We start from the raw sequence: 26,884 nt of genomic DNA on the forward strand, positions 1-26,884 counted from the left end.
GGTGTGTTTGTGTGTGAGAGACAGTGCGAGGGTGTGTTTGTGTGTGAGAGACAGTGCGAGGGTGTGTTTGTGTGTGAGAGACAGTGCGAGGGTGTGTTTGTGTGTGAGAGACAGTGCGAGGGTGTGTTTGTGTGTGAGAGACAGTGCGAGGGTGTGTTTGTGTGTGAGAGACAGTGCGAGGGTGTGTTTGTGTGTGAGAGACAGTGCGAGGGTGTGTTTGTGTGTGAGAGACAGTGCGAGGGTGTGTTTGTGTGTGAGAGACAGTGCGAGGGTGTGTTTGTGTGTGAGAGACAGTGCGAGGGTGTGTTTGTGTGTGAGAGACAGTGCGAGGGTGTGTTTGTGTGTGAGAGACAGTGCGAGGGTGTGTTTGTGTGTGAGAGACAGTGCGAGGGTGTGTTTGTGTGTGAGAGACAGTGCGAGGGTGTGTTTGTGTGTGAGAGACAGTGCGAGGGTGTGTTTGTGTGTGAGAGACAGTGCGAGGGTGTGTTTGTGTGTGAGAGACAGTGCGAGGGTGTGTTTGTGTGTGAGAGACAGTGCGAGGGTGTGTTTGTGTGTGAGAGACAGTGCGAGGGTGTGTTTGTGTGTGAGAGACAGTGCGAGGGTGTGTTTGTGTGTGAGAGACAGTGCGAGGGTGTGTTTGTGTGTGAGAGACAGTGCGAGGGTGTGTTTGTGTGTGAGAGACAGTGCGAGGGTGTGTTTGTGTGTGAGAGACAGTGCGAGGGTGTGTTTGTGTGTGAGAGACAGTGCGAGGGTGTGTTTGTGTGTGAGAGACAGTGCGAGGGTGTGTTTGTGTGTGAGAGACAGTGCGAGGGTGTGTTTGTGTGTGAGAGACAGTGCGAGGGTGTGTTTGTGTGTGAGAGACAGTGCGAGGGTGTGTTTGTGTGAGAGACAGTGCGAGGGTGTGTTTGTGTGTGAGAGACAGTGCGAGGGTGTGTTTGTGTGTGAGAGACAGTGCGAGGGTGTGTTTGTGTGTGAGAGACAGTGCGAGGGTGTGTTTGTGTGTGAGAGACAGTGCGAGGGTGTGTTTGTGTGTGAGAGACAGTGCGAGGGTGTGTTTGTGTGTGAGAGACAGTGCGAGGGTGTGTTTGTGTGTGAGAGACAGTGCGAGGGTGTGTTTGTGTGTGAGAGACAGTGCGAGGGTGTGTTTGTGTGTGAGAGACAGTGCGAGGGTGTGTTTGTGTGTGAGAGACAGTGCGAGGGTGTGTTTGTGTGTGAGAGACAGTGCGAGGGTGTGTTTGTGTGTGAGAGACAGTGCGAGGGTGTGTTTGTGTGTGAGAGACAGTGCGAGGGTGTGTTTGTGTGTGAGAGACAGTGCGAGGGTGTGTTTGTGTGTGAGAGACAGTGCGAGGGTGTGTTTGTGTGTGAGAGACAGTGCGAGGGTGTGTTTGTGTGTGAGAGACAGTGCGAGGGTGTGTTTGTGTGTGAGAGACAGTGCGAGGGTGTGTTTGTGTGTGAGAGACAGTGCGAGGGTGTGTTTGTGTGTGAGAGACAGTGCGAGGGTGTGTTTGTGTGTGAGAGACAGTGCGAGGGTGTTTGTGTGTGAGAGACAGTGCGAGGGTGTGTTTGTGTGTGAGAGACAGTGCGAGGGTGTGTTTGTGTGTGAGAGACAGTGCGAGGGTGTGTTTGGTGTGTGAGAGAGAGTGCGAGGGTGTGTTTGTGTGTGAGAGACAGTGCGAGGGTGTGTTTGTGTGTGAGACAGTGCGAGGGTGTGTTTGTGTGAGAGAGACAGTGCGAGGGTGTGTTTGTGTGAGAGAGACAGTGCGAGGGTGTGTTTGTGTGTGAGAGACAGTGCGAGGGTGTGTTTGTGTGTGAGAGACAGTGCGAGGGTGTGTTTGTGTGTGAGAGACAGTGCGAGGGTGTGTTTGTGTGTGAGAGACAGTGCGAGGGTGTGTTTGTGTGAGAGAGACAGTGCGAGGGTGTGTTTGTGTGTGAGAGACAGTGCGAGGGTGTGTTTGTGTGTGAGAGACAGTGCGAGGGTGTTGATTTAAACTTTACTTGGTTTATTTATTAGGAATAACAAAGTGTATGTAAGTATTTATAGAGAACATTTAAATTCACCTTACACTGACCAAAGTGCTGTACAAAGCACAAGTACACATAATAAAAATGACATTATCCAACAATAAGTATAAAAAACAAAGCTGTAAAAGAAGGTAATTAATTAACAATAAACAATAACGGCAGGTTAAGAGGATGGGAAAGAAAATGAATAAAAAATGTTTATGATGCCTAAATTTAAAAACTGAAGCAGACGGAGCATTTTTGCATCCCCCTGTTCAGGCTCGGCACAACAGATCATCCGATCTGCATATTTTGTTATTTTATCAGGGCTTTATTGACTGGGATTTAATCCTGGGCTGCAGTGGTGAAAGCGTGGAGTCTGATGCTGGACCACCGAAATACATTATATAGACAAAAATATGTGGACACCTAACCAGATACTGTATGCTGTTTGAACATTATTCCAGATTTACTCTCCCTCGTTCTGCTGTTATTCTAACCTTCACTCTCGCAGAAAGGCTTTTTATGTTTGCACTTTGAGCCACAAGAGCATTAGTGAGGTCTGGCACTGACGTTAGGTGAGGAGGCTTGGGACCCAGCCAGCATTCCGGTTCATCCTGAAGACATTCAGTGGGGTTGAGGTCAGAGCTCTCGAGCATCAACCCTCGAAAACCAAGAGTCTTTCTGGATGTTGCTGTGTGCACCGCTTTGTACCACTGAAGGGAAATAGTAACGCTCAGCACACAAAGACATCCTGTACAGCTGTGTGCTTCTCACTTTGTGGCCTCTGTTTGGGGGAAAAAGTGCGTGTGTGTGATGGTCAGGTGTTATACTGGTGATGATGTAGTATAGTGTGTAACATTTATATATTAATATAATAACAGCCTAATTCGTTCGATGTGCAGTTTTAAAGGACATTAGCAGCCATATTGCTGTCCATAAATATTCAGCTTTAATAATGTTATAGCTTTATAAAAATATAATCAGACTTCTTTTTTTGTGGCTTTATTACAACACAATTATGCCAGACACCAGTATTCTCACTTCTCTCTCTCTCTTTCTCTCTCTCTCTCTCTCTCTCTCTCTCTCTCTCTTTTTTTATAATATACAGGAGAACTTCAGTGCCTTTAGGCAAGCTAGAGTCTCAAGTGACTCCACACTCCTCACTTAGATTTAGTGCTCAGATACAAGTGCCTTACACCGGATTTTACAGTATGTTAATGCAGAGCGACATGCAGCTTTCATACGCAGGTCTAACTCTCTCACCTTGGGTTACACCTGTATACTGTGAGGGAAGGTGAAACCCACACACACATGCATTCCTGGAATAGTAACACCTCTCCGCTTTGTTTGTTTCTTTTGTTTCTGCTTAGGCTTTTTCCTCCTCCAGCCTGTCACACACAGCTGGCCTAATTGGGTGTGTATGGCAGTCCAGCTAATTCCACATTCTCCTCTTTGGAGCCTTTGCACACTTTAATTGAATTTCCTTGGCGGGCACCCTGCTTATCTGCGCTCTTGTATTTGGTGTGGGTGTGGAAATCGCTTCATTTCTATGCTGACCGCTGCAGTACAATATTCTTAACTGTCACAATGGATTAATCTGGTAGGGAAGGTGAAGCTTCTTCCAAAAAAAAAAAAAAGGCTTTGAAAGAACTCTCTTTCATTGGAGGCGTACGTTATCCAAATGGAGATTTACATCTGGTAGAATTTTTTTCCCCATCTCCCAGATGTTGTCACACTTTGTGCCTCTGTGCATTGTCTCATGTTCATGTCCCACTAATAGGAGACTTGCCCTAGCATTGCAAATGGTCAAGAGATGATATGTAATGAAAAGCAGCCTTTCTGCTGATAAAAAGACATATTTATCTGTATCACTCTGGAACACTTTCAAATAGTTTTTCCTTTTTTGCCGTTTTAATTTCCTACATTCTTTTTTTTTTTTTTTTTTTTGGTTTTTATCTTTGCTAGTTTTATTTCAGTCTGACTCTTGAGTCTCTCTCTCTCTTTTTTTGCACTCTTGCTCTCTTTCTCTCTCGCTCTCCCTCTGGTGCTCTCTCTCTCTTGCTCTCTCTCTCTCTCTCTGGTGCTCTTGCCCTCTCTCTCTCTCTCTCTCTCTGGTGCTCTTGCCCTCTCTCTCTCTTGTGCTCTCTCTCTCTCTCTGGTGCTCTTGCCCTCTCTCTCTCTTGTGCTCGCTCTCTCTCTCTGGTGCTCTTGCTCACTCTCTTTTGCTCTCTTTCTCTCTCTCTCTCTCTCTCTCTCTCTCTCTCTCTCTCTCTCTCTCTCTCTCTCTCTCTCTCTCTGGTGCGCTTGCTCGCTCTCTTTTGCACTCTCTCTCTCTCTCTGACCCTGATTCATGCTGTTCTTGGCCTTTGACCCTTCATTTAAATTATAGCAGATCTAAAGATGTGCTCACTGTGAAAAGCAGCAGACTCTAATGAATAAAACTGACAGAGCAGTCTACCTTTATCCTGCCCTCTTTCTTTGTCTTTTTCTCTTTCACTCCCCTGCATGTTCTCTCTATCACCCTAGCACTCTCAATTTAGAATTTAATGTTGCAAAATAATTATGCACACCCTTTTTTTTCCTCCAAGGTTTAGCTTATAGAGTAGATTAGAATTCAGTTACATAAAAACAATGTAAGGTAATGAAAGACTTGGAATTACAAATGCGATGGCTTTTACAAAAATAACATCTTTAAACTCAAGCACTTACATTTAAACCTGAAGGGGGGATTTAGACTAAAGTAACGGATTGCTGACAGGTGACTGTTAATAGTAGTGAAGTACATTGGCAGTCTTTTGCTTCATGAACAATAAATGAATAGTCCTAATTGTAATGATCACTTTAATTGAATTCAGATTTGGTTCAACAGTCCTCATAATAAATCATTTCTCCAATTAAAATAAGTCCTTTTCCTGGGAAAAGCTTAAGGACTTTAAAGGACAAATTGATTAATTAATGTTTTAATATTATGTAATAATATGTGTTTCATTTTGCCCTTGAATGTCATTCTCTCTTAGCTGCTACAGCAAGAAAAATTAAATTCAAATTCACAAACGTCTCTTTTCAGCAAACTCTCTGAATATATAATGGCGCAGGAAACCCTGCATGCCCCCCCCCCCCCCCCCACACACACACACACACTTAATTCATTCAGCACAATATTAAAATTCCATGTTAAAGTAGTCTGTAGTTTTTAGATAATTGCAGTGGTAGTAAAGGGACGGAGTGTTGAGACGAAGCGTCATGGAGCTCTTAATTTATTTTGTCTTTCCTCCTCTAAAGAGAGTAGTCATTTTCTGCCAATCTTCCTCAGGTATGTAGGGTGCTTTCTTGTTTGTTTTCAAATATCTTGGTTTCTTTCTCATGTTACCCCTTATTTTTCTCTCAGGTCTACTGTCACTCTGATAGCCACTGATCCATTTTTTATCAGATGTACAATTGCGTTGTGATCAAAGATTTATGAATGCTCAAGTGCAATAATGCCATAGGAGCTTTTGCCCGTAACGCTTTTTGTTGTCCACCTACATGGTATTATTGTCGCATTTTCAGGTGTGCGTGTGTGTGCATTGTAAGGTCTTACTCTGCCCCTGCCTTTATCTATAGCTATATCTGTGTGTGTGTGTGTGTGTGTGTGTGTGTGTGTGTGTGTGTGTGTGTGTGTGTGTGTGTGTGTGTGTGTGTATATATATATATACGTGTATAAATAAATTAGAATGTAAATCTCAATAAATTAGAATGTCCTGGAAAAGTTTATTTATTTCAGTATTTCAACTCAAATAGTGAAACTCGTGTATTATATAAATTCAGTACACACAGACAAGTTTAAGTCTTTGGTTCTTTTAATTGTGATGATTTTGGCTCACATTTAACAAAAACCCACCAATTCACTATCTCAAAAAAATAGAATATGGTGACATGACAATCAGCTAATCAACTCAAAAAACCTGCAATTGTCAAGAGGAAAATGAGAAACAAGAGACCAGAAAAATCCAGACTGAAGGACATTGTCAGAAAGCTGGGCTTCCATACCACCTCAGCAGTGCATTCGGCACCTCAGCAGTGCCACAGACTGATCACCTCCATGCCGAATGCACTGCTGAGGTGGTATGGAAGCCCAGCTTTCTTTGACAATGTCCTTCAGTCTGGATTTTTCTGGTCTCTTGTTTCTCATTTTCCTCATGACAATACACCATATATTCTCTATGGGGTTCAGGTCTGGTAAGTTTGCTGGCCAGTCAAGCACATCAACACCATGATCATTTAACCAGCTTTTGGTGCTTTTGGCAGTGTGGGCAGGTGCCAAATCCTGCTGGAAAATGAAATCAGTCTCTTTAAAGAGCTGGTCAGCAGATTGAAGCATGGAGTGCTCTAAAATTTCCTCGGTAAACGGGTGATGGCTCAGGAAACCTTTGCAGGTGTTTTGAGTTGATTAGCTGGTTGTCACGTCACCATGTTCTATTTTTTTGTGAATTGGTGGGTTTTTGTTAAAAGTATAGCATAGTAGAAATTATTGTCTTCTAGCCATCTCTTTCTTCTCCCCTTACTGTTTTTTTTCTTCTTCTCTCACTCCCTGTCTTTGAGACCAATAGCAGCATTAAAAAGTCCTGACTCTGCTGTAGCTAATGATGGGAATAGAGAGAGAGCAAAGACTCAAAAGAGAAGCCAGACCTGCAGGAGCTTACACACTAACAAGTGTAAGATGCCAATTAAAGCTTGCTAGCCACAGCAAGGATCGTATCCAAAGTCAAAGTGGATATTTGTTCCCAAACTAAGATTTTTGTCAGCTTTGATGCATGGAGGTGGAGATAAAACACTTTCAGCCAGCTGCTGACTGTTTATGGAGAGAGAGCAATGGTTAGGTGATGGTGTGTTAACTAACTCTATGGGCAGGTGCGGTTATACACTCCAACAATAAAGATACACCATGATGCCAAATCAAATTCACCAAAGAACTCTTTTTGTTAGCGCTCATATATGCAACATGGTTGGTAGAGCTGCATACATTGGTTACAAGAGGAGTCTAAAGTGGCTTTGTGGTTAAACCTGGGTTTAAGAAGTCTGAACTTCTGGTACCTGGGTGTCTCAGAGACTCTTCCTAAGATTGTGCACGGTTTAAATAATCGCTTCCGGTTGCATCAGGCTTGAAGTAGGATGAAAATGTGGCACAAGATCCTTACACATTCATTTTGATTTTCTGCTTCGTTGCTATTGAAGATTGACAGTAAATATACACTATAAAATATACGGTTCCAAACACCCAATAAGAGCCATTTGGCAAGAAACACAAGCTCACCTTTGATTGAACAGCTCAGATGGCTTTCAGTAAGAACAAGAGACACGTTTCACTGAATATGATCGTCTATGTGACAAATAAAATTTGAATTTGAGTCTGTTTCATGCAGATGATCTGCTTTTCTTGTGTAGTGACTTAAGAAGCCTGATTACACACTATCTAATGTTGTAACCATCTAATTTCTGTGTAGTCTAATTCACATCCTGATATACACTATACACTCTTTCAGTTGGTCAGCGCTTCACACGAAATGAAACCGGGTTTAAATTCTTTACTCATTATGTTTTATGTATGTTATGAAGAGTTTTGCATTCAGAAAAATGGGAAAATTCTAATTAAGAACTAACAAACTTTTTATTTTTTTTATTTTTACCAAGAGTCAAAATTGTAGCATTGTATTGTACTCTTCACACTCTTAGTCTTGGACTCTAATCAAATATGAAGTGGTGTGTGTGTGTGTGTGTGTTTGTGTGTGTGTGTGTGTGTGTGTGTGTGTGTGTGTGTGTGTGTGTGTGTGTGTGTGTGTGTGTGTGTGTGTGTGTGTGTGTGATACATTGCAGGTGAATTGTGGTTAGTTTTATTCCTTAACAACCTCTCAGAGCCGTAGAGTTCTTCATCAGGGACAAGTATGAGAAGAAGAAGTACTACGACAAAAACCCAGCCACTGACTCTTTCGTAAGTACGGTCTGTTCATCTACGCAGCACAGCTTTCAGGCTGCAGAAATGTCCTTCAGTTGCATTCTTCCGAACACTTTTACTGATGAATCATTTGAATACATGATTAATGTACAGGATTCCCACAGGTCCTTCATGAACATGTGTGATGTGTCTAATTGTGCTAGTTGAGCATGAAATGATGAGGCTGTCTCTAAAACGGATTTCAGTGAGGTGTTCGCTCAAGGCAAATCGCTCAAGGCTCAAGAAGTAACCAGTATGTGTGTTGCTCAGTCTGTATATCACTGAGCCCTCAGACATCACACAGCTGTTCAGAGTTCTGCTCACACCAAGGCTTCTGCTTCTAGGACGTAATGGAGACACTGGAACCGAGCAAAAGTTCTAATTAATGACAAAAAGTAAACCTACTGTCATGCCTCTCAATAGTCACACTAAACAGAAGATACAGTATGTGCAGCATGGTGAAAAAAGGTTTTCCTTTTAACTTTTTCCTTATCAAGCTTTTAGCATGATTTTTAGACTCATTCCTCCTAACATAACAAAGCAGAGGAGTTTCTACTGAATTACAAAATAAACATGTAACGACTTAACGGACTAATAGTCCATCTTTTTAACTCTTACTGGTACAAATGACTTAAATATTGTCTTTTATTTTTATTTTTTTTTATTTTTTTAACCAGAGTGGTCAACAAATAGCAATGCTGTTAGAAAAAACAAAATAGTGCTCTTAGTGCATAGGTTTTTATAGGACCTTAAACAGTGGAAAGACGACGTCCATGGCTTCATCGATAGTTCAGGATGGCTTAGCAAACATTAGCTGCCCTTAAAGAGATGGTAAAATTATACTTGTGCATTTCTCAGTACTGAAGAGACATGCTACCTTTTAAACAGCGTGATTCCAAGTTTGCCTCCTGCACCACTTATATGCAAATTAATTGTTTAAAACAACTCAGTATCAGTTAAAGGGGATTCTCAGTGTGAAGTATGGAAAGGAGAGAGAGAGAGAGAGAGAGAGAGAGAGAGAGAGAGAGAGAGAGAGAGAGAGAGAGAGAGAGAGAGAGAGAGAGTGCGAGAGAAGTGACAGAGAAAAGGGGGTGAAAACTAGGAAGGGTGAAAAGCAGGATGTAAGTGATGGAGCTGCATCTGTTATAAATGGATGATAATTGACACTAAACATCTGTGGGCTTTCTCATTTTATATCTCGTTGCTTGACTAGTGACATTCTTAATGTGTTATTTAATGACTCTTTATTCCTGAAGATTGATTGTGTTTTATTTGTTATCTTTGTTTAAAAAAAAAGACTAATATTAAATTGAACAAATAACAAAAACTGGAAAATTTGCATCATTCAGTTATTAGCAGTTATTATTATTACAAACATCTTGGGCTCCCAAGTGGTGCAACAGAAAAGCTTTTGAATCACAACAATGCCACAGCCATCCATGGCCTGGAACCAAGTGAACAAAATCGACCGTGCTCTCTGAGTGGGCCAGATGGCATTCTCTCTCTCTCTCTCTCTCTCCCTCTCTCTCTCTCTCTCTCTCTCTCTCTCTCTCTCTCTCTCTCTCTCTCTCTCTCTCTCTCTCTCTCTCTCTTTGTCTCTCTCTTGCACCACATACACTCTCACTTTCTTTCATTCTTCCTCACACACATACTTGTGCTTTCTCTCTCTCTCTCTCTCTCTCTCTCTCTCTCTCTCTCTCTCTCTCTCTCACTCACTCTCTCACATTCTGTGAGCTCACGTTGGCAGAAGAAAACAGTTAGCGTTTTTCTCTCTGTGTTTCGCTGCCCTGTGACACAGCACATGCAGCAATCTGAAGAGATGTGGCTGGCTTCTCTCGTTTTGAGAGGAAGCATGCCTCAACCTTCCTCTACCAGGTTGCTTTTTGTCATTTGAAAAGACGGCTTGTGGAGAAAATATGCCTTATTTGTACTTAAAATTTTGAATTATTAAAGGGATTTAGAAGTGTAAATTGTTAGGATTATTTACCAAAGATCATAATTGTTCAAGGTCTGTATGAAGGACCTTACTGTTTGTGATGGTTTATAGTCTAGCTTCTGTCAATTCAGTCAGAAATGTCATGCTGCATTAGTCCTAAACCTTCTGACACATCTTACCAAGCTTAAGCTTCAGAGCCTGTTTAGTAGAGAAAAGTCTACACCAAGTGGTGTTAGTTATTGGCAACCTGAGCTTTGCCTCAGTTCTGCACATCATGTTGCTCTGCTGATGTGATTAGGACAAGAAAAGTAGGCGTGAAATGAAGCCACAAGAGAGCCAGCCTCTGTCTTTTGAGGCAGAAAAACCAAACCCTCACTCAGTGTTATGTTGGATGTCCACACCGTACACAAGATGGAGCTCAGTCATACAGCCCTGCCAGGAACTCTTATTTTACCAGTCTCCACCTTCTTCACCTCCATATCACCCCACTCCATCCTCCCGCATGCCAACATCAACAGGAAATAATAGCCGAGATTTGTCCAGGAACAAATAGCATCTTTTATTAAAAATTCTCTCCAGTGATGTCACGGTGTCACCGTTCTGGTTAACTGCCATTTAAATGATTGCGTGACCGACCAGCATGTAAAGCCTCGGAAAATAAATGTACCAGGATATTAGCCATCAGCCTTCTTCCTTGTTTTCATCACATGGCCTTTACCTTTTATCTCCTGCTTCCTTTTGTAGTGTTCCTTTTTCATTACTTTGATCGAATTGAACATCACAATATAATGAGTCTCGGGAGGTTATTTGTCATACCAATATGAAACCGGTGTTAATCTAGCTTGAGCGTTACATAATAGGAGTTCGGAAAGAAACCGACGGACACTGTGAAGAAAACATTAGTCGTCCCCATACTCGACTGGGAAATTACTGACGACTTTAAAAGTGTATCGAGAAAAACGATTAAAAATGAATTTCTATAATCAAGATAAAAGACTTTGAGGTATTGGGTTTTGTTTGAGATTGCTTTATGGGTGAGATCTGAAAGACATATAATAAGATTATAGATTTGCTCTTCAATTTTCTATTCTTCACATAGTAATTGACTTTTTTTGCTGATGGACTGGCCGCTGGCTCCTCTGACCCTGTCATCATGCGGTTCCTGTGCCAGCCCTTCCAGCATTGACTGGGCCGCATTGTCTAGTATTGATGTGTACGCTCTCTATTACTCGCCCCAGCAGAGAGCCAGGCACCTCTGGCCCCTTGTGGCTCTGCTCAGCTCCTCTCAGAAAATGGGAGCCCAATTACACAAGGCCTTTTGCTGCTTCCCAGATTGCATTAAGATCGAGATGGTGATATGCTTCGCCCTCGGCGCTTCTCCGATGATAACTGTCCCTGCATATTGACTGGTCTGCCTCAGTCTTCTCCAGTGGGCACTTTGCTGCTTATTTCCCTGGATAGAGGCCTCACTGAAAGGTATAGTGGAAAGGCGAGAAGTTTTGCAGCATATCTGTTATCGGATCTTTAATGCTGTAGCGTAGCATAGTGCTGATGCTAACCCAATAACGGTGGATTATGAGCAGGATCCATCAGAAGGTAATGGCCCAGTCTGGACAGCTACACACTAACCAGGGTCATAATCGACCTGCATGTTTTACTCAGTCTCTGTGGACTCTTGCTGCTGACAGTGCCACATCGCTGTTGAAATGAAGAACAACATTGGGTCATCTTACTTTCTGTTCCTCACTTCCCCTTTGGAATTTTTCCTCTTGCTTTCTTTTTTCATTGTTATTGTTGCTTTCTTAGCTTTTTTTTTTTTTTTTTTGCTCAGCCTATTGTGTTATAACAGGTTTTGATTAAAAGACTACCAAGCAGTCAAATTCAGGAAGCTTTTCAGACGAGGCAAAACATCTGTGTTTATTGCAGCATTTTATTTGCCTTGACTTGATAGTACACTTTTAAATACAAGGCTGCCAGAAGGTGTTCTTTCGAGTTCACAAAATGAATGTTTTTATTGGTGAATTTTTAAATACAATAATGGTGCAGTAAAGAATGAATATGTTGTATAATGATTAGACTGACAGAGATGGATTAGATAGATTGATGGAAGGATGCATGGACAGATGGACAGACAGATGAACCAGTTAATTAATGAATGAATTCCCTCCATTGGGCCAGTGGTGGCTCTGGGTTACTGATCAGAAGGTCGGGATTTGAAACCCCAACACCGCCAAGCTGCCACTGCTGGACCCTTCGAGCAAAGCCTTTAACCCTCTCTTCTCCAGGGGAGCTGTATCACATCTGACCCTATGCTCTGATTCATTGCAGTTACCTTTATGATTATTATGAGGAAGGGACTTGTGGTGGAATAAGCTGTTGATTTATTTAAATAATTTTGGTCCAAAAGTAGTTAACTTATTTTTATTTAGGAAGCCAGGAATCGTTATTTGTAGACTTTTGTACAACATCTGATCTAGAGAACTTTAAAAGATAATCACAAACCTTCGTACACTGTTCTTTCTACGAAGGCTTGTCTGCATCTTCTCTTTTCGTGTCATTCTCTCTCACTCTGCTGTAGCTCGACTCTTTTCAGTCCCTTATTTTTCCGTCACCTGGGTGAACATATGGAGGTTCAGTGAAACGCTTGGTGCTTTCCAAACCTCCTTGTTTTCTAATGTAATGAACAAAGACTCATTGTGGGGCTTGGTGAAAAGGGAATAACCATTTATCTGGCCTTAGAACAGTACAGAAACAGTACAGGAGTCAAGCAGTGTTCATAGCATTTCAGAGATTCTAAATAAAAGTTTAATGGATCTTTTCCATATTAAAAAAACACCTTTTATCAGTAAGAACCACTAGAGAAGTAGAATGATACAGCATGAAGGTTTTTATATCCAAATGGCTGGATGCCTTATCAACCGGTTTTAATTATGCATGTGTGTGTGTGTGTGTGTGTGTGTGTAAGCTTCTATAGAACAAGCAATGAAATAGTGCATGTATACGTACAGTATGCTTTGTCCCTCCTGCTAAATAATTGCAGTTACTCATCTCCTGCTTATGCTCTTCTCTTTTCATGTCTTGTATTTTGTTTCTTCTTTGTTTTCAAACTCCCATGTTTTATTTACCCCTGCCCAAACTTTTTTTTTTTTTGGTCATCCCCTTTGTGTCCCCCTGTCTCCTGCCCGGCTCTCTGCAGAAGTCCTCTGATGCTGCTTTGCCCCTGGCATCTTCTCCCTCTTCTCAAGCAGCCGAGAAAAACAAACTGGAGGTACTGTTGTGCTTTCGCTGCTTTGGGTGCGTTGCTGTGTGCTGTGCTTTTGCTGTGTGTGCTGTTTGTCTCGTCTTGTATGTTAAATGTCGAGGATCTCAAGGTTTGTATTCTGATACCGGAAACAGAAAATAGATACCACAATATTCTCTCCATTCGGGGTGCGGAGGAACTGGACAAGTCAATATTCAGTCTCTTTTGCAATTTTTCATGTGTAGGTTCTCAGGACTCTTTAACCAGTCATAATCCTGCCAACACGTTTCTCAACACAATGTTAGTTAAAAGTCTGAGCCTTTCTTATGCTTGGTTTAACACATTACACTTTGCAATGGTTTACTTGAAAAGACCTTGGAGCAGAATGCAGAAGCAAGAGCACTGAAGTGAATTTTTATGTGTTAACTTTATATTTCCCACGGCCACATCTAAAAACTAAAATAGCACTCTTCTGTAAAAAATGCTAATGCAAATGTTTTCAGGAAAGCGAAGCTTGCTTGTGCATATATGTGTCAAAGTGCCGAGTTTGCGCCCCACGCATTCTCAGTTAACAATTAAACTATATTTTTAGATCTGCTTCTCTTTAGAGTTTCTTCTGCAGTATATCACAGTGCTGGTGATTTCCTTTTCTGTAATAGCCCACTTCTGATGCTTTAAGATGATCTTTATACCGTACAGTATATTACCACTCCCGTTCTATTAGGTTATCGTTTCCATAGTAACAGCTGCTACACTGTGATTTGTGCAGCACTAACTGCATGGGATCTAAGCAAAATAATAAACACATGCAAATTGTGTCGGTGTGTAAGAAAGAAAAAGGTCTAAGCATCGATATCGTATCTTATAAAGAGCAGTTTCTATCATTTTTATGTTAAGATTAAGGAAGAGTGCTTTTGCATTTCCTCAGTACCAAATTGCAATATTTCTCTCTTTAACTTCAAGTGGAAATCAGGGGCCACGTTTCGCAGGCGTCCCCTAGCAATGTCCGTCACCATAAATAGGTAACTAAATTGAAATCGTAAGTAAATTTCTGTTGTATAAGAGGAATTATTTGTTTTTTGTTCTTTAGTTAGCTTGAACTACAGATTTTTCTACTTTGAATCAAATCTCCATTATCAGATAGATAGAAGACAGAAGCATTTGTTTCGTCACATATTTGAAAGTTGGGGTCAGAGCGCAGGGTCAGCCATGATACAGCATCCTGGAGCAAAGAGGGTTAAAGCTCTGGGTTATTGATCAGAAGACTAGGGTTCAAGCCCCCAGCATTGCCAAGATGCCACTGTTGGGCCCTTGAGCAAAGCCTTTAACCCTCTTTGCTCCAGGGTGCTATTGCATGGCCGACCCTGCGCTCTGACCTCAACCTCCAAATGTGGGATACGTGAAGAAAGAATCTCACTGTGCTGTAATGTGTATGTGATGAAATAAAGGCTTCTATTCTTCTATTCTATGAGCTGCACTGTAATGTTCACCATGTAGGTCATTATTCTATCCTTTTAATTTCCTGCAGTGTCCCGAGACCTAATTAGATGCTCACGGTTGTTTTTTTTCTCTCCTTCTAATAGTTACACATCAGACACCACTGAGCTATTAATCAATCAAGCCATACTTACACTAACATGTTATTTGCAATGTGAAGTTCAGTGAGTTCACTATCAGTGGAAATAAACAGTCTGTGTCACAGCCACTGTGTCTTGTACATGTAGATATATTGAATGCAGAAACAGAGTGCTTTATTCTGAATATATTGAAAAACCCTTTCTGAGATATTTTGAGTGTGGTTTCTAAAGGAAATGTGAATAATCAGTCTGTGTCATAGCTACTCTGTCTAGCCTGAAGAGGCTCTTAATAGAGAGAAAAGAGAGCGAGCTAGATGCGGCAAGAGGGTTTGTGTAAAGGCCAGATCCAAACAGGTCAGAAGAAGATCGAGGACAGTCTGGACCTATCCTCATACTCATGAACACACAGCAGGGGTGTGTGTGTGTGTGTGTGTGTGTGTGTGTGTGTGTGTGAAGAGGAGAGATGCTTCATTGCAGACTGATCACATGCTGCATTGGTTTGTACGCGATGACACGGCAGCAACAAATCAATCACAATTGCTTAGCCTTGCTGAGAACTAGGAAGAAACAGAACTTTACAAAATGATAGCTGTACATGACATCCTATGAAACCTGGCGTTGTTTATTTCTTCTGATTGCAGGGGGGGGGGGGATTATGCATTTATAATCAAATCAAAAATGTATACTTTTGATGTTAGTATTAAGATATCACTTGATGCTTGAGAGAAAGATTTTAGAATTTTAAAATGAAATTTTTTTTATACCCTTATTCCTTAATCAATGAAATGCACTGCACTGTTGTAAGGACAAGAATCCAGTATGAAATCTAATGGAAATTCAAGAAATAATCAACATATTTTTTTGAAAGTTCCTCTGTAATGTCTGTGCCCTGTGTCTAATTAGTGATAGTAATTAACATTTAAAACGTAATAAGTGAAAGTGACGTGACATACGGCTAAGTACGGTGACCCATACTCAGAATTCGTTCTCTGCATTTAACCCATCCAAAGTGCACACACAGCAGTGAACACACACACACCATGAACACACACCCGGAGCAGTGGGCAGCCATTTATGCTGCGGCGCCCGGGGAGCAGCTGGGGAATTCGGTGCCTTGCTCAAGGGCACCTCAGTCGTGGCCGGCCCGAGACTCGAACCCACAACCTTAGGATTACGAGTCAGACTCTCTAACCATTAGGCCACGACTTGCCCCAATGCAGAATAATAAATAATAAATGCAGAAAGCTAATCTAGAAATAATACACAAATCATCATCTCCTTCTACTTTCAGCTTTTCCCGTTAGGGGTCGCCACAGCGAATTCATCAGTTTCCACCTCACTGTCCTCGCCATCCTCTATTCCCGCACCAATTAACTTCATGTCCTCATTTAACACATCCATATATCTCGTCTCTGGCCTTCCTCTTGACCTCTTACCTGGCTGCTCTGTCTCCAACATCCTTCTACTAATATAACCATCTCCCTCCTCTGTACATGTCTAAACCATCTCAAACTATCCTCTCTGTCCTTGTCCCCAAAACAGACAACCTGAGCTGACCCTCTGATGCGCTCATTTCTAATCCTGTCCATCCTCGTCACTCCTAAAGAGAACCTCAACATCCTCATGCCTGTTACCTCCATCTCTGCCTCATGTCTTTTCCTCACTGCTACAGTCTCTAACCCTTACAGCAGAGCAGCTCTCACTACTGTCTTGTACACCTTTCTAGAAATATAGAAATAAATAGAATAAATGGGGGGATTTTGAGAGCTTTCTAGTGGACATGTGCAAAAGTATCAGGGTTAAATATCTCTGTTATAGACTTTTGCTTTATTCTCTGTCTGGCTTTTGCTTTATTCAGTCAATCACAATTTCCATTTGATACGTTTCCAATAAAAAATGAATAAAAGTGTTAAGTGGAAAAGTGTGTGTTTCAGTTCGGACAGTAACAAATGATGTAATAAACCACTTTTCAGACATTTTACCTACAAAACTTTGTCAGTATCTAGCTCAAGATTTTCAGAAGTGTGCTACCTTCTCCAACATGTTGTGAAAATTTTACCCGCCATTTTTTTTGAGCTTTTGAGAGAAAAAAAAAAGTACACCAACTATGTACTATGTATTGAAGGTATCTTTGTTTCACAACATTTCTTTCGCTGTGCCTGAGACTTTTTCCACAGTTTTGTTTAACAGTCATTCCTATGAAATTGACACACGTCTTTGGAACACGTCTCACTGCTGATGTTTTAGTTTAAGATGAGACTTGTTATAAATGTAATCATGATCAAAACAGTTGTTCCCCCATATAATGTTATTCAGTTAACAGATTAACAGTTAATCAAGAAGTACAGTAGTTCTGTGCATGTAGGGTTGTTAAATGTATGCATTTAGATCCATGGCTGTAGCTCTAGAGGTTTAGTTTGTGTGTGAGTGCTGTGTGCAGAGGCGATCGATAGTGCAGCTCAGTCAGCATGCATGTGAAAATGGAGTAATCGAAGTGCTCATAAAGTGCTTCAAGTGGCTGAAACAGAGTTCAGGTCTTTTCAGATTTAGACCTCTCCCTGATTATTTTCAGAAAGAACAGCTTTTCAGGTTCCACATGATTTCAGGACCATTTTCAGCCATTTTTTTTTTTTTTTTTTTTTTTTGGAAGGTTTTGTGCGATTTAGAGAAATGATTGGGAGTGTGTATAGTTCAGTGGCAATGGGGAGCTCTTCATAAGCCTGATGTTAGTCATAATAACTCTGCTGGACAGTGCTCCTTACATGCCCATTCAACTCCCATTAGAGCAACAGACTTTAATGACTGTCTAAAAAACTTATCTTTAAAAGTAGAGAACAGTCTGCACTCAAGCTGTCAAAGCTTTAATAAGGTTTAAGGTTTAATTTAGTCTGAAATTAGTTTGGGCTTTATCTGACCCAGTCTTTTATCCCATGTGGACACCTGTAAAATCTACAGCACTTTTCCATCTTCTCGTGTGTGTGTGTGTGTGTGTGTGTGTGTGTGTGTGTGTGTGTGTGTGTGTGTGTGTGTGTGTGTGTGTGTGTGTGTGAGTGAGAGAGAGAGAGAGAGAGAGAGAGAGAGACAGACAGACAGACAGACAGACAGACAGACAGTAAGTGTGATCTGATGAAGGTCTAAGTGCATCTAACACTAATACCCTCTATTTCTTCCTATCTCCTTGTCATGACAGAAGGAGAGAGAGAAGAAGAAAGAAGAGAAGAAGAAAGAAAAGGAAACAGATAAAGGGAATAAGCCCACAGTCTTTGACAAGGTAATTCATCACTCATTTGCTTTGACTTTAAGGCTCTGTCATATGCCGTTGTCGCTTAAAATACAGCAAAAAGCACACAGGAGGCGTGTTGAAGTAAAATGGGTCGGATGATGAAGAGGATGCTTTTTGCCTGAGTGTCTGAATGGACTGGGGGATAAAAAGCACAGGCTTGCAATCTTACTGGCCGAGGCTCTATTGTTGGATTGCACATTTGCAGCACTTGCTCACGGCTGTGTAACTGTATAAATGTATAAAAGCTAACGTGTCCGCTCTGGCATGAAATATTTAGAAAGATCATTAGCTACATCGGTGAGCAAATAATATATTCATTAGTTTCTTCCATGGGCATGAGGAGGCTCTAGTGTTTTGCCCGAACTCAGTAAGTGCAATAAATAAGCAGTGTTACAATTGTACTGGTCATCATTGTAGCTGGGATTCGGCTACAGGTAATTACAGCCATGCTGAGGTTCAGTACAACAGCAGGGATGTGTGGGTCATATTGCTTGTATACAACCATTCTGTAAATAAGAAAACAATATCGAAGAACTGACACAATATGAGCAAAAAATAATCTTTTTTTTTCCCCATTTATTTATTTTTTTCACCACCAAATGAAACCACTTCCCAATGAAGCCAGAGCTGAATGAGTGGTGAGTGTTGCCATGCAACCACAGACTGACTGACAGCTCGTGTTAGGTGTAGTAACAGATTCGGTGTATAGAACGATTGCTTTAATTGCGATTTTATGCAGTAAACACAGACAAACAGAGTTATATGTACCAGTGCTGTTCAGCTAAATATCAGCACTTTTGGAAGGTCCAGATAAACGTTCAGAACGGATGCAGGTTATGATTCGACTGTTTGTAGTCTTTACACTCTTTTTAGTTTTCTCATGTAGCACCTCGTGTTTAACTTGGTGAACTGTCCGATTTAGAGAAAGCAATATATACAGATCAGAGACTGGGTTCATAAAGAGCAGGGAAAATTCGAGACTAGTTAATGACCAGAACATTTGACAAAGTGCATTATGGGTGCATCACATAGACCTTGTTGTGTGTTAGTAAATCAGGAATGTTCTGGATATCCTTCACCAAAGCTCATCGTGTGTTCTGTCCTTGTCTTCGTGTGTTTAACCTTGAGGCGAGTCTGCTAGAATGATTGTTTTTGCTCGGTGTGGCTATTGTGCCCACATACCTGAATCTTTCTGATCCCTATAGTAACATCTCATTCCCAAGGATTTGTATGCAGGACAGGCTACAAATTCCAAGGCTGACAAAAAGAAAAATAGAAACTTCAGTAAATTCACCGATATAACAACACTTTCTGCAGGAAGATTATATATTTATTTACCATTTATGGAGTCTTTGGAGGAGGCGCTTTGGGACTGAACATTTTTTGGATCTTCAGGATAGAGGAGTTTGTGATTTAGATTTTTTTTCCCATTGAATTAACAAGCTGCATTTATTTTCTTATTTACTTCAGAGGAAGGAAACTAAGAGGCTCGGTAGGTTCCAAGTTTTTATAGCTTCTATAACAAAAGTGAATTAAAACAAGAACTAATTTGTCTCATGGACATTGCTCAAGATTAAATGTTATATTAAATGCTTCAAAAGCACAACATTTATTTAGTAATAAATGAAAGGTTACCTTCATTATCTCCAGTCATCGCTTCTGTGATATAAAAGAAAAGAAATAAATGAATAAAATGTGTCATTCTGCCCCATAGTGGATTATTTTTCTGTAGCAGTATGTCTCAAGGGGTTCTATCCTGAACAATGTGATAAAATGCATAAAAGTGAGAAAACCGTGTGTTTGTCTTTCGTACTCTGTCAGTTTATTGCTTCTCAGCAAGAAGCCATACCAATTTCTGAAGATGTACTGACGCTATATGAGTTGCCTGTAACTTCCAGTATGATATGATGCAAGTGCTGCACGAAAACAGTTCAAAGCTACTTAGCATGAGACACACAAGAAGTTTACTTTTGGAGGGGAAAAGTGTTGTTCTGAACCTGTATCTAACAATCAGCCTCAAAATAGCAAATAGCCTCAGCACCGTTGATTTGTGTTGTTATTTAAGTGCGGTCTGTCACAGCATTAGTAAAAGCCTGTCAGGGTTGCCTGCAGGCTCTCTGTCGCCTCTCTGAGACACATGCAGTGAGAAACAAAGAGAGGTGAGGATTTTATTGTGGTTGTCTGGGTGCAGTGAGGTGCTGAGTGACAGGAGGTAAGGGTCCAGTCACAACACAGCCAAAGCATTCACTGTTTGTGTGTGTGTGTTTGCTCTTTTGTGTGCGTGCGTGCTTGCATGTCTGTGTGTAAGAGAGGTTGGAATTTTATCATTTAGATAGAACTCTATAATTCTATCATTTACAGATCCCTCTCTATCACAGTCTGTTGCTTGTAGATGCTGTAGTATGTAGCCTTCAGGATGATGCTGTGGACCACAGCTGGATTCGGATTAATATGATGTGCACAGAGACGGAGAACACCAAGAACAGATGGGACATTTTCCATCTTTGGGTTTTGTCTAGCTAGTTAGAGTTCACAGCTTTATCATGTTTGACCATTCAGCACTGTGAAGCAGTTGTGTAGGAAATAGTTTTGTGTGTAGTTTTGCATGCGCCTTGAGTTGTTGCGCTGTAGCTTGTGTTTTTATCTCTTTATTGTCCGATTGTTGTCTTGGTGAACCCTGTGTTTTGTTTAGAGGTACAATATGTGCTGCAAATCAACAACATTGTCTGTAGAGCTGTTGGATTCGAAGTCTGATCTTGATTTATACTTGGATTTGGCTCAGTCTTAGGTATCGGTTTCACTCGATTCTCCACTGAGAGTTTGGAAAAGGTAAATGTTTGTGCCGTCTTTTCCTTTCACATACTCTTTCTTTTACAAGATCAGTTGACTCAGTGTACAAATAATGCCAACTGGTTGAAGTATAAGGTTTAAACAGATTTGATGGTTTTCTCAAGCACAAGTGTTTCCCAAACTGTTTCAAGAAACAAATTCTTATACAGACTTTAGGAATTTTCTAATTTAAAACAAAGACCCGATGACACACACACTACTCATCCCAAGTACTGAACTGAATGTACTGATTTTTATTAAATAAAATTAACCGAGTAATATAATAAAGTATCACATGTCTCTTTGTTGAACGAATTCTGCATTGAGGCACAATGCAGCAGACTTTACTGTTCCAGAGGCTTAGGAATTGTGCCCTTTTGTTGTTGTTGGCTAAAATCTAAAATGTCAGCAGTACCCACATTTCCAATGAAACAAATGCATTAAGCTCTGTGTGTGTGTGTGTGTGTGTGTGTGTGTGTGTGTACTGTATGTATGTATGTGTGTGTGTGTGCACGCGTGTAAGTTTTAAAAAGCAACAATTGGTCTAACCCGCATGCTGCAGAAAGCAAAAACTCTATTTTTCACCCGTTTTGGCACCACGAAGGGAAATCAAATTGTGAGGAGTCTGGAGATTTACACCTCTATCTACCAGTGTACCACTAGTATTTAAAAAAAATGGAGGGGATTGGAGCATCCGGCACTGTTGTGTATTTTATATCAAAGGCACTTAATACTGCCGTGAAATTACATTATGATGCAACTCAGCGTTAAAGTGCTTCTGTTATTATGGATGTTTCTGTTTGCTGCATTTGATGGATTCTTTCTGCCTCAACTTTCATTTGCCTGTCAGTGGGATTTAATCTCCATAAATATTTCAGCAATGTGCAGTGCTGGAATCACGTAAGTGCAGAACCTTACAATGATTTTCTTTAGCCTTCACCGTCACCGACATGTGCGGATGTGTTTCCTCACATGAGCTTATAATCATTCCCTGCCCCCACTCACACTGTAGGCTGCACGAATACAGGTTGTGTTGTACTGACCCCGGGTCACTGTGAGATTTCATTAATATGCTGCTCTGGCTGTGCTTGTGTGCTGGAAGCTGTGCCGATCCAGTGACAACGGCGAACAGAGTTACATAAAGGAGAAAGGGAGAATGGAGGATGATAGTGAAAAAAATAGTGGGCTTTTGTAGGAAGCTAAAAGGCAACAGTAGAGAGAGATAAGAATCTCTCGCCTGTAGCATGTGTGTTAAACGGGCAACACGTTTTCTTGGAAATAGCTGCTTTTGCTTCTGGAGAAGAACAGGAAGACACAATGTGTGAAGGAGGTGTTTGATTAGCTTCAGATCCATCCTGCTCTAATGTGTAGGAGCCCATGCTGGTGTGGTTTGAGTATTGTTTTGGAGCCAATCCCACTTGGTCTAGAACACACTAAATGTAATTTGCCGTAGAGCTCCATTTATCTGATCTGTGCCTTCGATCAATCTTAGACTGCAACCTGTCACTCGGATTCCCACAATTCCTGTCATACATTCCAGTCGGGAGATGTGTTATCAGCCCAAATCACGTTCGTGTCAGCAAATTGCGTCAGAAAATATGATTGGAGTCCGATACCACTTCCACACTTCAGAATGAATCCAATACACCATATCAGACATGTGCATCCACTTCTCATTGGTCCTACACAGAATGCTTCAATCCCTGACACATTTTCATAGAAACAAAAAGAAGAGCTCGTGTCATATAATAGCTTGGTGATTTGATCTAAACCGATAGTTTCTGATTCCAGTCCATCCTCCAAGCGCATTTTATCCAGAACCTGAGGCGCTTGATAATCACCTGGAAGTTGGACGTGGGCCCCAGTTTTCGCATGTCACTTAAGCAAAATTAGATATGAGAGCGCACACCAGTTTTACTGACCAGATTTATTAACTTCAAACACTTTAATTCAGTTCTCCGCCTGTGCGTGCAAACTCAATTAGAATACCTGGATTGAGTTGTCTGAGATAATTGTGCTATCTTGTGTTAATTGGAATGGGCAGATACGGGGAGACACGAAAGCATGACTAGCAAAGCAATAATTGGCTAATCAGAGTGGCACAGAACCCTGGAGAAACACCTCAGGATTTTATTCTTTTTTTTCTTTTCTTTTTTTAAATAAGGGTAGTGAGGTATAAAATATACCCTTAATTAAAAATGCAAACAAGATTGTCTTCATTCAAGTATTAATTTATTATTCTTTAATGTGCATGTGATGGGTACAGTATAATGATTTGGGATATGTATGGACATAGTATCTTAAGAACCAGTTTCGAACACACAGTCTGGCACTGCCAACATTAAAGTTTGTCGTGACAAATCTGACCTATCGAGTTTATTCGATTGTGTATATTGTGACCATCTGTTTAAGCAATAAACCAAATGATTAACAAACAGCCAATAACAAATTGAGCACACATCATGCTTATCTAATGTTTATGTTGTGGTCAACAGAGAATGCAGTAAATCCATGTATAAAGAACAGAGTTTTGGGATAGAAACATCAAGGGAAATATTAGACCAGACAGTGTCCGTGACCAGGTGCATTATGGGTGCATCATTTGGACATGGACCTGTTGCTGTGCTTCAGTGAATCAGGAATGTTCTAGAGATTTTACAGCAGATTAGATACATCCGGGTTTTTTTTTTTTTTTTTTAATTTTATTTATGTATTTTATTTATTTTTTTTTTTTTGTAATCATTCAGTTAAAGGCAGTTCATTAGTCCAGAGATTAGCTCTAGGGCTATATAGAGGCTTATGACAGACAGGGGAGCATCAATTTGAGTGACAATAAATCAATTTACAAAGAAATAAACAAATTCAATGACACAAATAATTGCATAAAGACGTGCATGTTTCTTCTCCCTATGCCAGATTGTATGATGGGAAGCAAAAACTTACAAAACAAAAAATAGATGTGCTGAAGCTTGTGCATTAATTATAGACACTGATTAATAATTAAGGTGAAACAGTTGCTTATATTGACTTTGATGTCGGCTGTGATCACCAGTTACGGGTCCGTCCCCAGTCCCGGGTCTGTCGTGCACGTTCTCCGCTCTGCTCTTCCTGAAGTATAAGAGCTGTGCTGCTGAAGGATTGAGAGTGCAGTCATGGCAACATGTTTATCATCAGCCTCCTTCACTTTCTGCTCTTACTATCACTGCCTGAATGCCAAGGAGAAGACATCATCTTGGCATTCAGGTCGCGTGCGCGAGTCCTAGTGAGTGCACACACGTCAATTGTTTTCAATTCTCTGCCTTTTGTGGGTGAAGTGTGCAAATTTGGGGAAAACCCGGTTTAACCCACAGGTTCTGCATAATGCGTCCCCGAAGTCCGTTAGGAACACATGTGACTTTGGAAGGTGTGATTAGATACACAGCTGCGTGCTTGCGTTTGATGTGACACACTGGAACAGACTCTTAGCGTGGCAGCATGGCTGTGCGGCTTCTCTCCCTGGAAAACTGGCTAATGTGCAAGGAAAAGTGAAGATGGCTTTTGTTTTTTTTAAGCCTGTAATGGAGCAGTGGGACGATTACAGAGCTTTCTTCCTTTACCTAGATACGCACCGCACACACTCAAGCACTCACACGCGCCTGCAATCATGTTCGACAGCACCTTGTTCAGGCCTGGCTTTTACTGAAATTACTTTCTGTGAATGACGGCTAGCATAAAGGCCCTGTGCCTAAAGACCCTTCTATCCTCCCTTCATCCATCCAACTCCCTAAACACCCACCGCCACCCCCCCTTCCGACACTTTTTTGAGTCTCTTTTCTCTCTCACTCTCAATCTCACCCTCACTCTCTTTCTCTCTCTCTTTTGTTTCTTTTACTGATTCTAGTCTTGGGAATGCTATCATCAGTTAGCAGTATAATAGTCAAGACTTTAAGGTGTGGTGAGACTCGAGGAATGCAGCATTCATTTGATTACACTTTGATTTTAAATCAAATTCAATTTTTATTTATCGCATACAGAACACAACCATACACAGTGCGACATGTAGTGAATTGCTATTTTTTTGTTTAACTTTCTATTAATCTGAATTAGCCATACAATAGCAAGTGAAGAAATAAATATATAGGGATCTGTGGCAGATTAGTATGACTATTATTCCTGAAAATGGGTGGATTCCCTTGGTTTTTCCTCCAAAACATTGTGTTTTCTTTTCACATCGGTGTGTGTGTGTGTGTGTGTGTGTGTGTGTGTGTGTGTGTGTGTGTGTGTGTGTGTGTGTGTGTGTGTGTGTGTGTGTGTGTGTGTGTGTGTGTGTGTGTGTGTGTGAGAGAGAGAGAGAGAGAGACCAGAGTGACCGGTTCTCCTTGCAGTCTCTCATTAGCACACTGTGAGATGCTCATTATGTTTTTTTTAAGTATCTTTTTTTTCAGCATTCAAGGCTCCTTCCTTATTAATGAAGGCTGTTACAGTATAATTGTTAAAACTACAATTTCCATAAATACTTTTCTGTTTCTGTCTTTGAGCTTTTTTAAACACAATAGAGATTGCGTGGGTTCATGCTTGAGTGGCTTTCTTTTTAGTTCTCAAGCCGCTTAAAACGTCTCATTCATTTTGGCAGTGTTTTTTTTGTAAACATCTATTATTCAGCAAAACTACTACAAAGACTAACTTTTTATCTGGATGCCTTTATAAAGCAACAATAAAGCCAGTTCTGGTTTAATCCTTGAGATACAGTATAGTTACTGAACTTTCTGGGAATAATCATTGCATTCTGTCTCATATCTTCTTCTTTTTGGCTTTTTAAGTACATGTTTAAGTACGTGTTTAAAGTAAGCATCAAGGCACTGAGTAAATGTAAGCCATTTATGGTGACTGTTTTTTTTTAATCCAGGTTTACAATTAATATGTTTAACAAAGTAAATCTAAAGCAATATTACACATAAAATGTACTTAGGTAGGTGATAAGCATTAGGCATTACTATGCTTTGTAGTGTGTAACACACACACACACACCTACTTATCTACCTCAGAAACCACATATGGTACCAGCAGCATCCTGCAATATGCTTTTTGTTATGTTCTGAATCTTTTTAATCCAGCTAAGAATTTCTGACCCCTCCACACTTCTTTTCATCCTCACCAATCATTTCCTGTTTTTTCCTTTTGAAGAGGAAGCTTAGGTTTTGCTATATATTGTTGCTCGAGCTATGAATAAATTATCAAAGCAGCACATGTAATATTCACCACATTGGAAATGGTGTCATCCTCGTTTTTGTTTGTGTGTACTACTTTGTGTGTGTGTTGGGGGGGGGGGGGGGTAGCTGTTCTTAATGGTAGGTTTTCTGTGTGGTTGTGTTCGTGCGATAGTGTGCATGTGTAAGAGCGCTGCCCTTGCTTAGATCTCTCTGTTTCCCTGCTGTGCTGGTGACAGCAGGCTGGTATGGGACTTTGTTCAGAAGACAGTTTCTGGACATTTTTTTATTTTTTTTGCTCGTGCACACCAGGCACACGGTGGCAGGAATTTACGGTGGCGGGGTCCAGATGGTTTGTGTTGCTGCCGTCGGGTCTCTGGAGGTGCAGTCTGATGGGTGAGCGCTACAAAAATCCTGTCATATGCCTCTCTGTGGCGCTGCATGTAAGTTCTGTCATGTAAATCTACTGAGCGGTACATAACTCCAGTCACATGTATCTACACTGAGTAATGCAAACAATCAGTAGTGCAGATTAATGACACTGAAATTCAGAAAAACAAGTAATATTTAGAACCAGTTAATTGAATTCATTATCCTGAGAGTGGACATTGCCTGTGGCTGTGCTCTAATTAACCAAGAGGAAAATTGCCAACATGATGCATTGTTCCTTTTATCACTAGCTACTGAGACTGGTGCATTTGATATATTAGTGTCTTCCACATTAAACCACAATGGAGTGTGCAGTTTTAAATGAATAATCTCCACCAGTGTGGAGTGATGTGATGAGACCTGGTGTTCACTGGGCTACTGTTACCACCAAGAGCAGATTTCTTTTCCTATACTGTAGATACATGTCC

At 40.9% G+C, this 26,884-nt stretch overlaps 1 protein-coding gene across 9 annotated transcripts in view; it reads left to right on the top strand.

Moving 5' to 3' along the window:
• Window positions 1–26,884, top strand: part of smap1 (small ArfGAP 1) — a 108,316-nt gene that overhangs the window by 38,944 nt on the left and 42,488 nt on the right. The window contains exons 4-6 of one of the 9 annotated variants that reach the window (XM_027136266.2): window positions 7,897–7,981; window positions 13,108–13,179; window positions 17,920–18,000. In XM_027136266.2, coding sequence (XP_026992067.1) covers window positions 7,897–7,981; window positions 13,108–13,179; window positions 17,920–18,000 — 238 coding nt within the window. The remainder of the gene's footprint in view (window positions 1–7,896; window positions 7,982–13,107; window positions 13,180–17,919; window positions 18,001–26,884) is intronic. The other 8 variants (XM_027136267.2, XM_027136268.2, XM_027136269.2 and 5 more) reach the window with 8 other exon arrangements.

The sequence above is a fragment of the Tachysurus fulvidraco genome, chromosome 4 (assembly GCF_022655615.1).
Source record: "Tachysurus fulvidraco isolate hzauxx_2018 chromosome 4, HZAU_PFXX_2.0, whole genome shotgun sequence".
Classification (NCBI taxonomy): domain Eukaryota; kingdom Metazoa; phylum Chordata; class Actinopteri; order Siluriformes; family Bagridae; genus Tachysurus; species Tachysurus fulvidraco.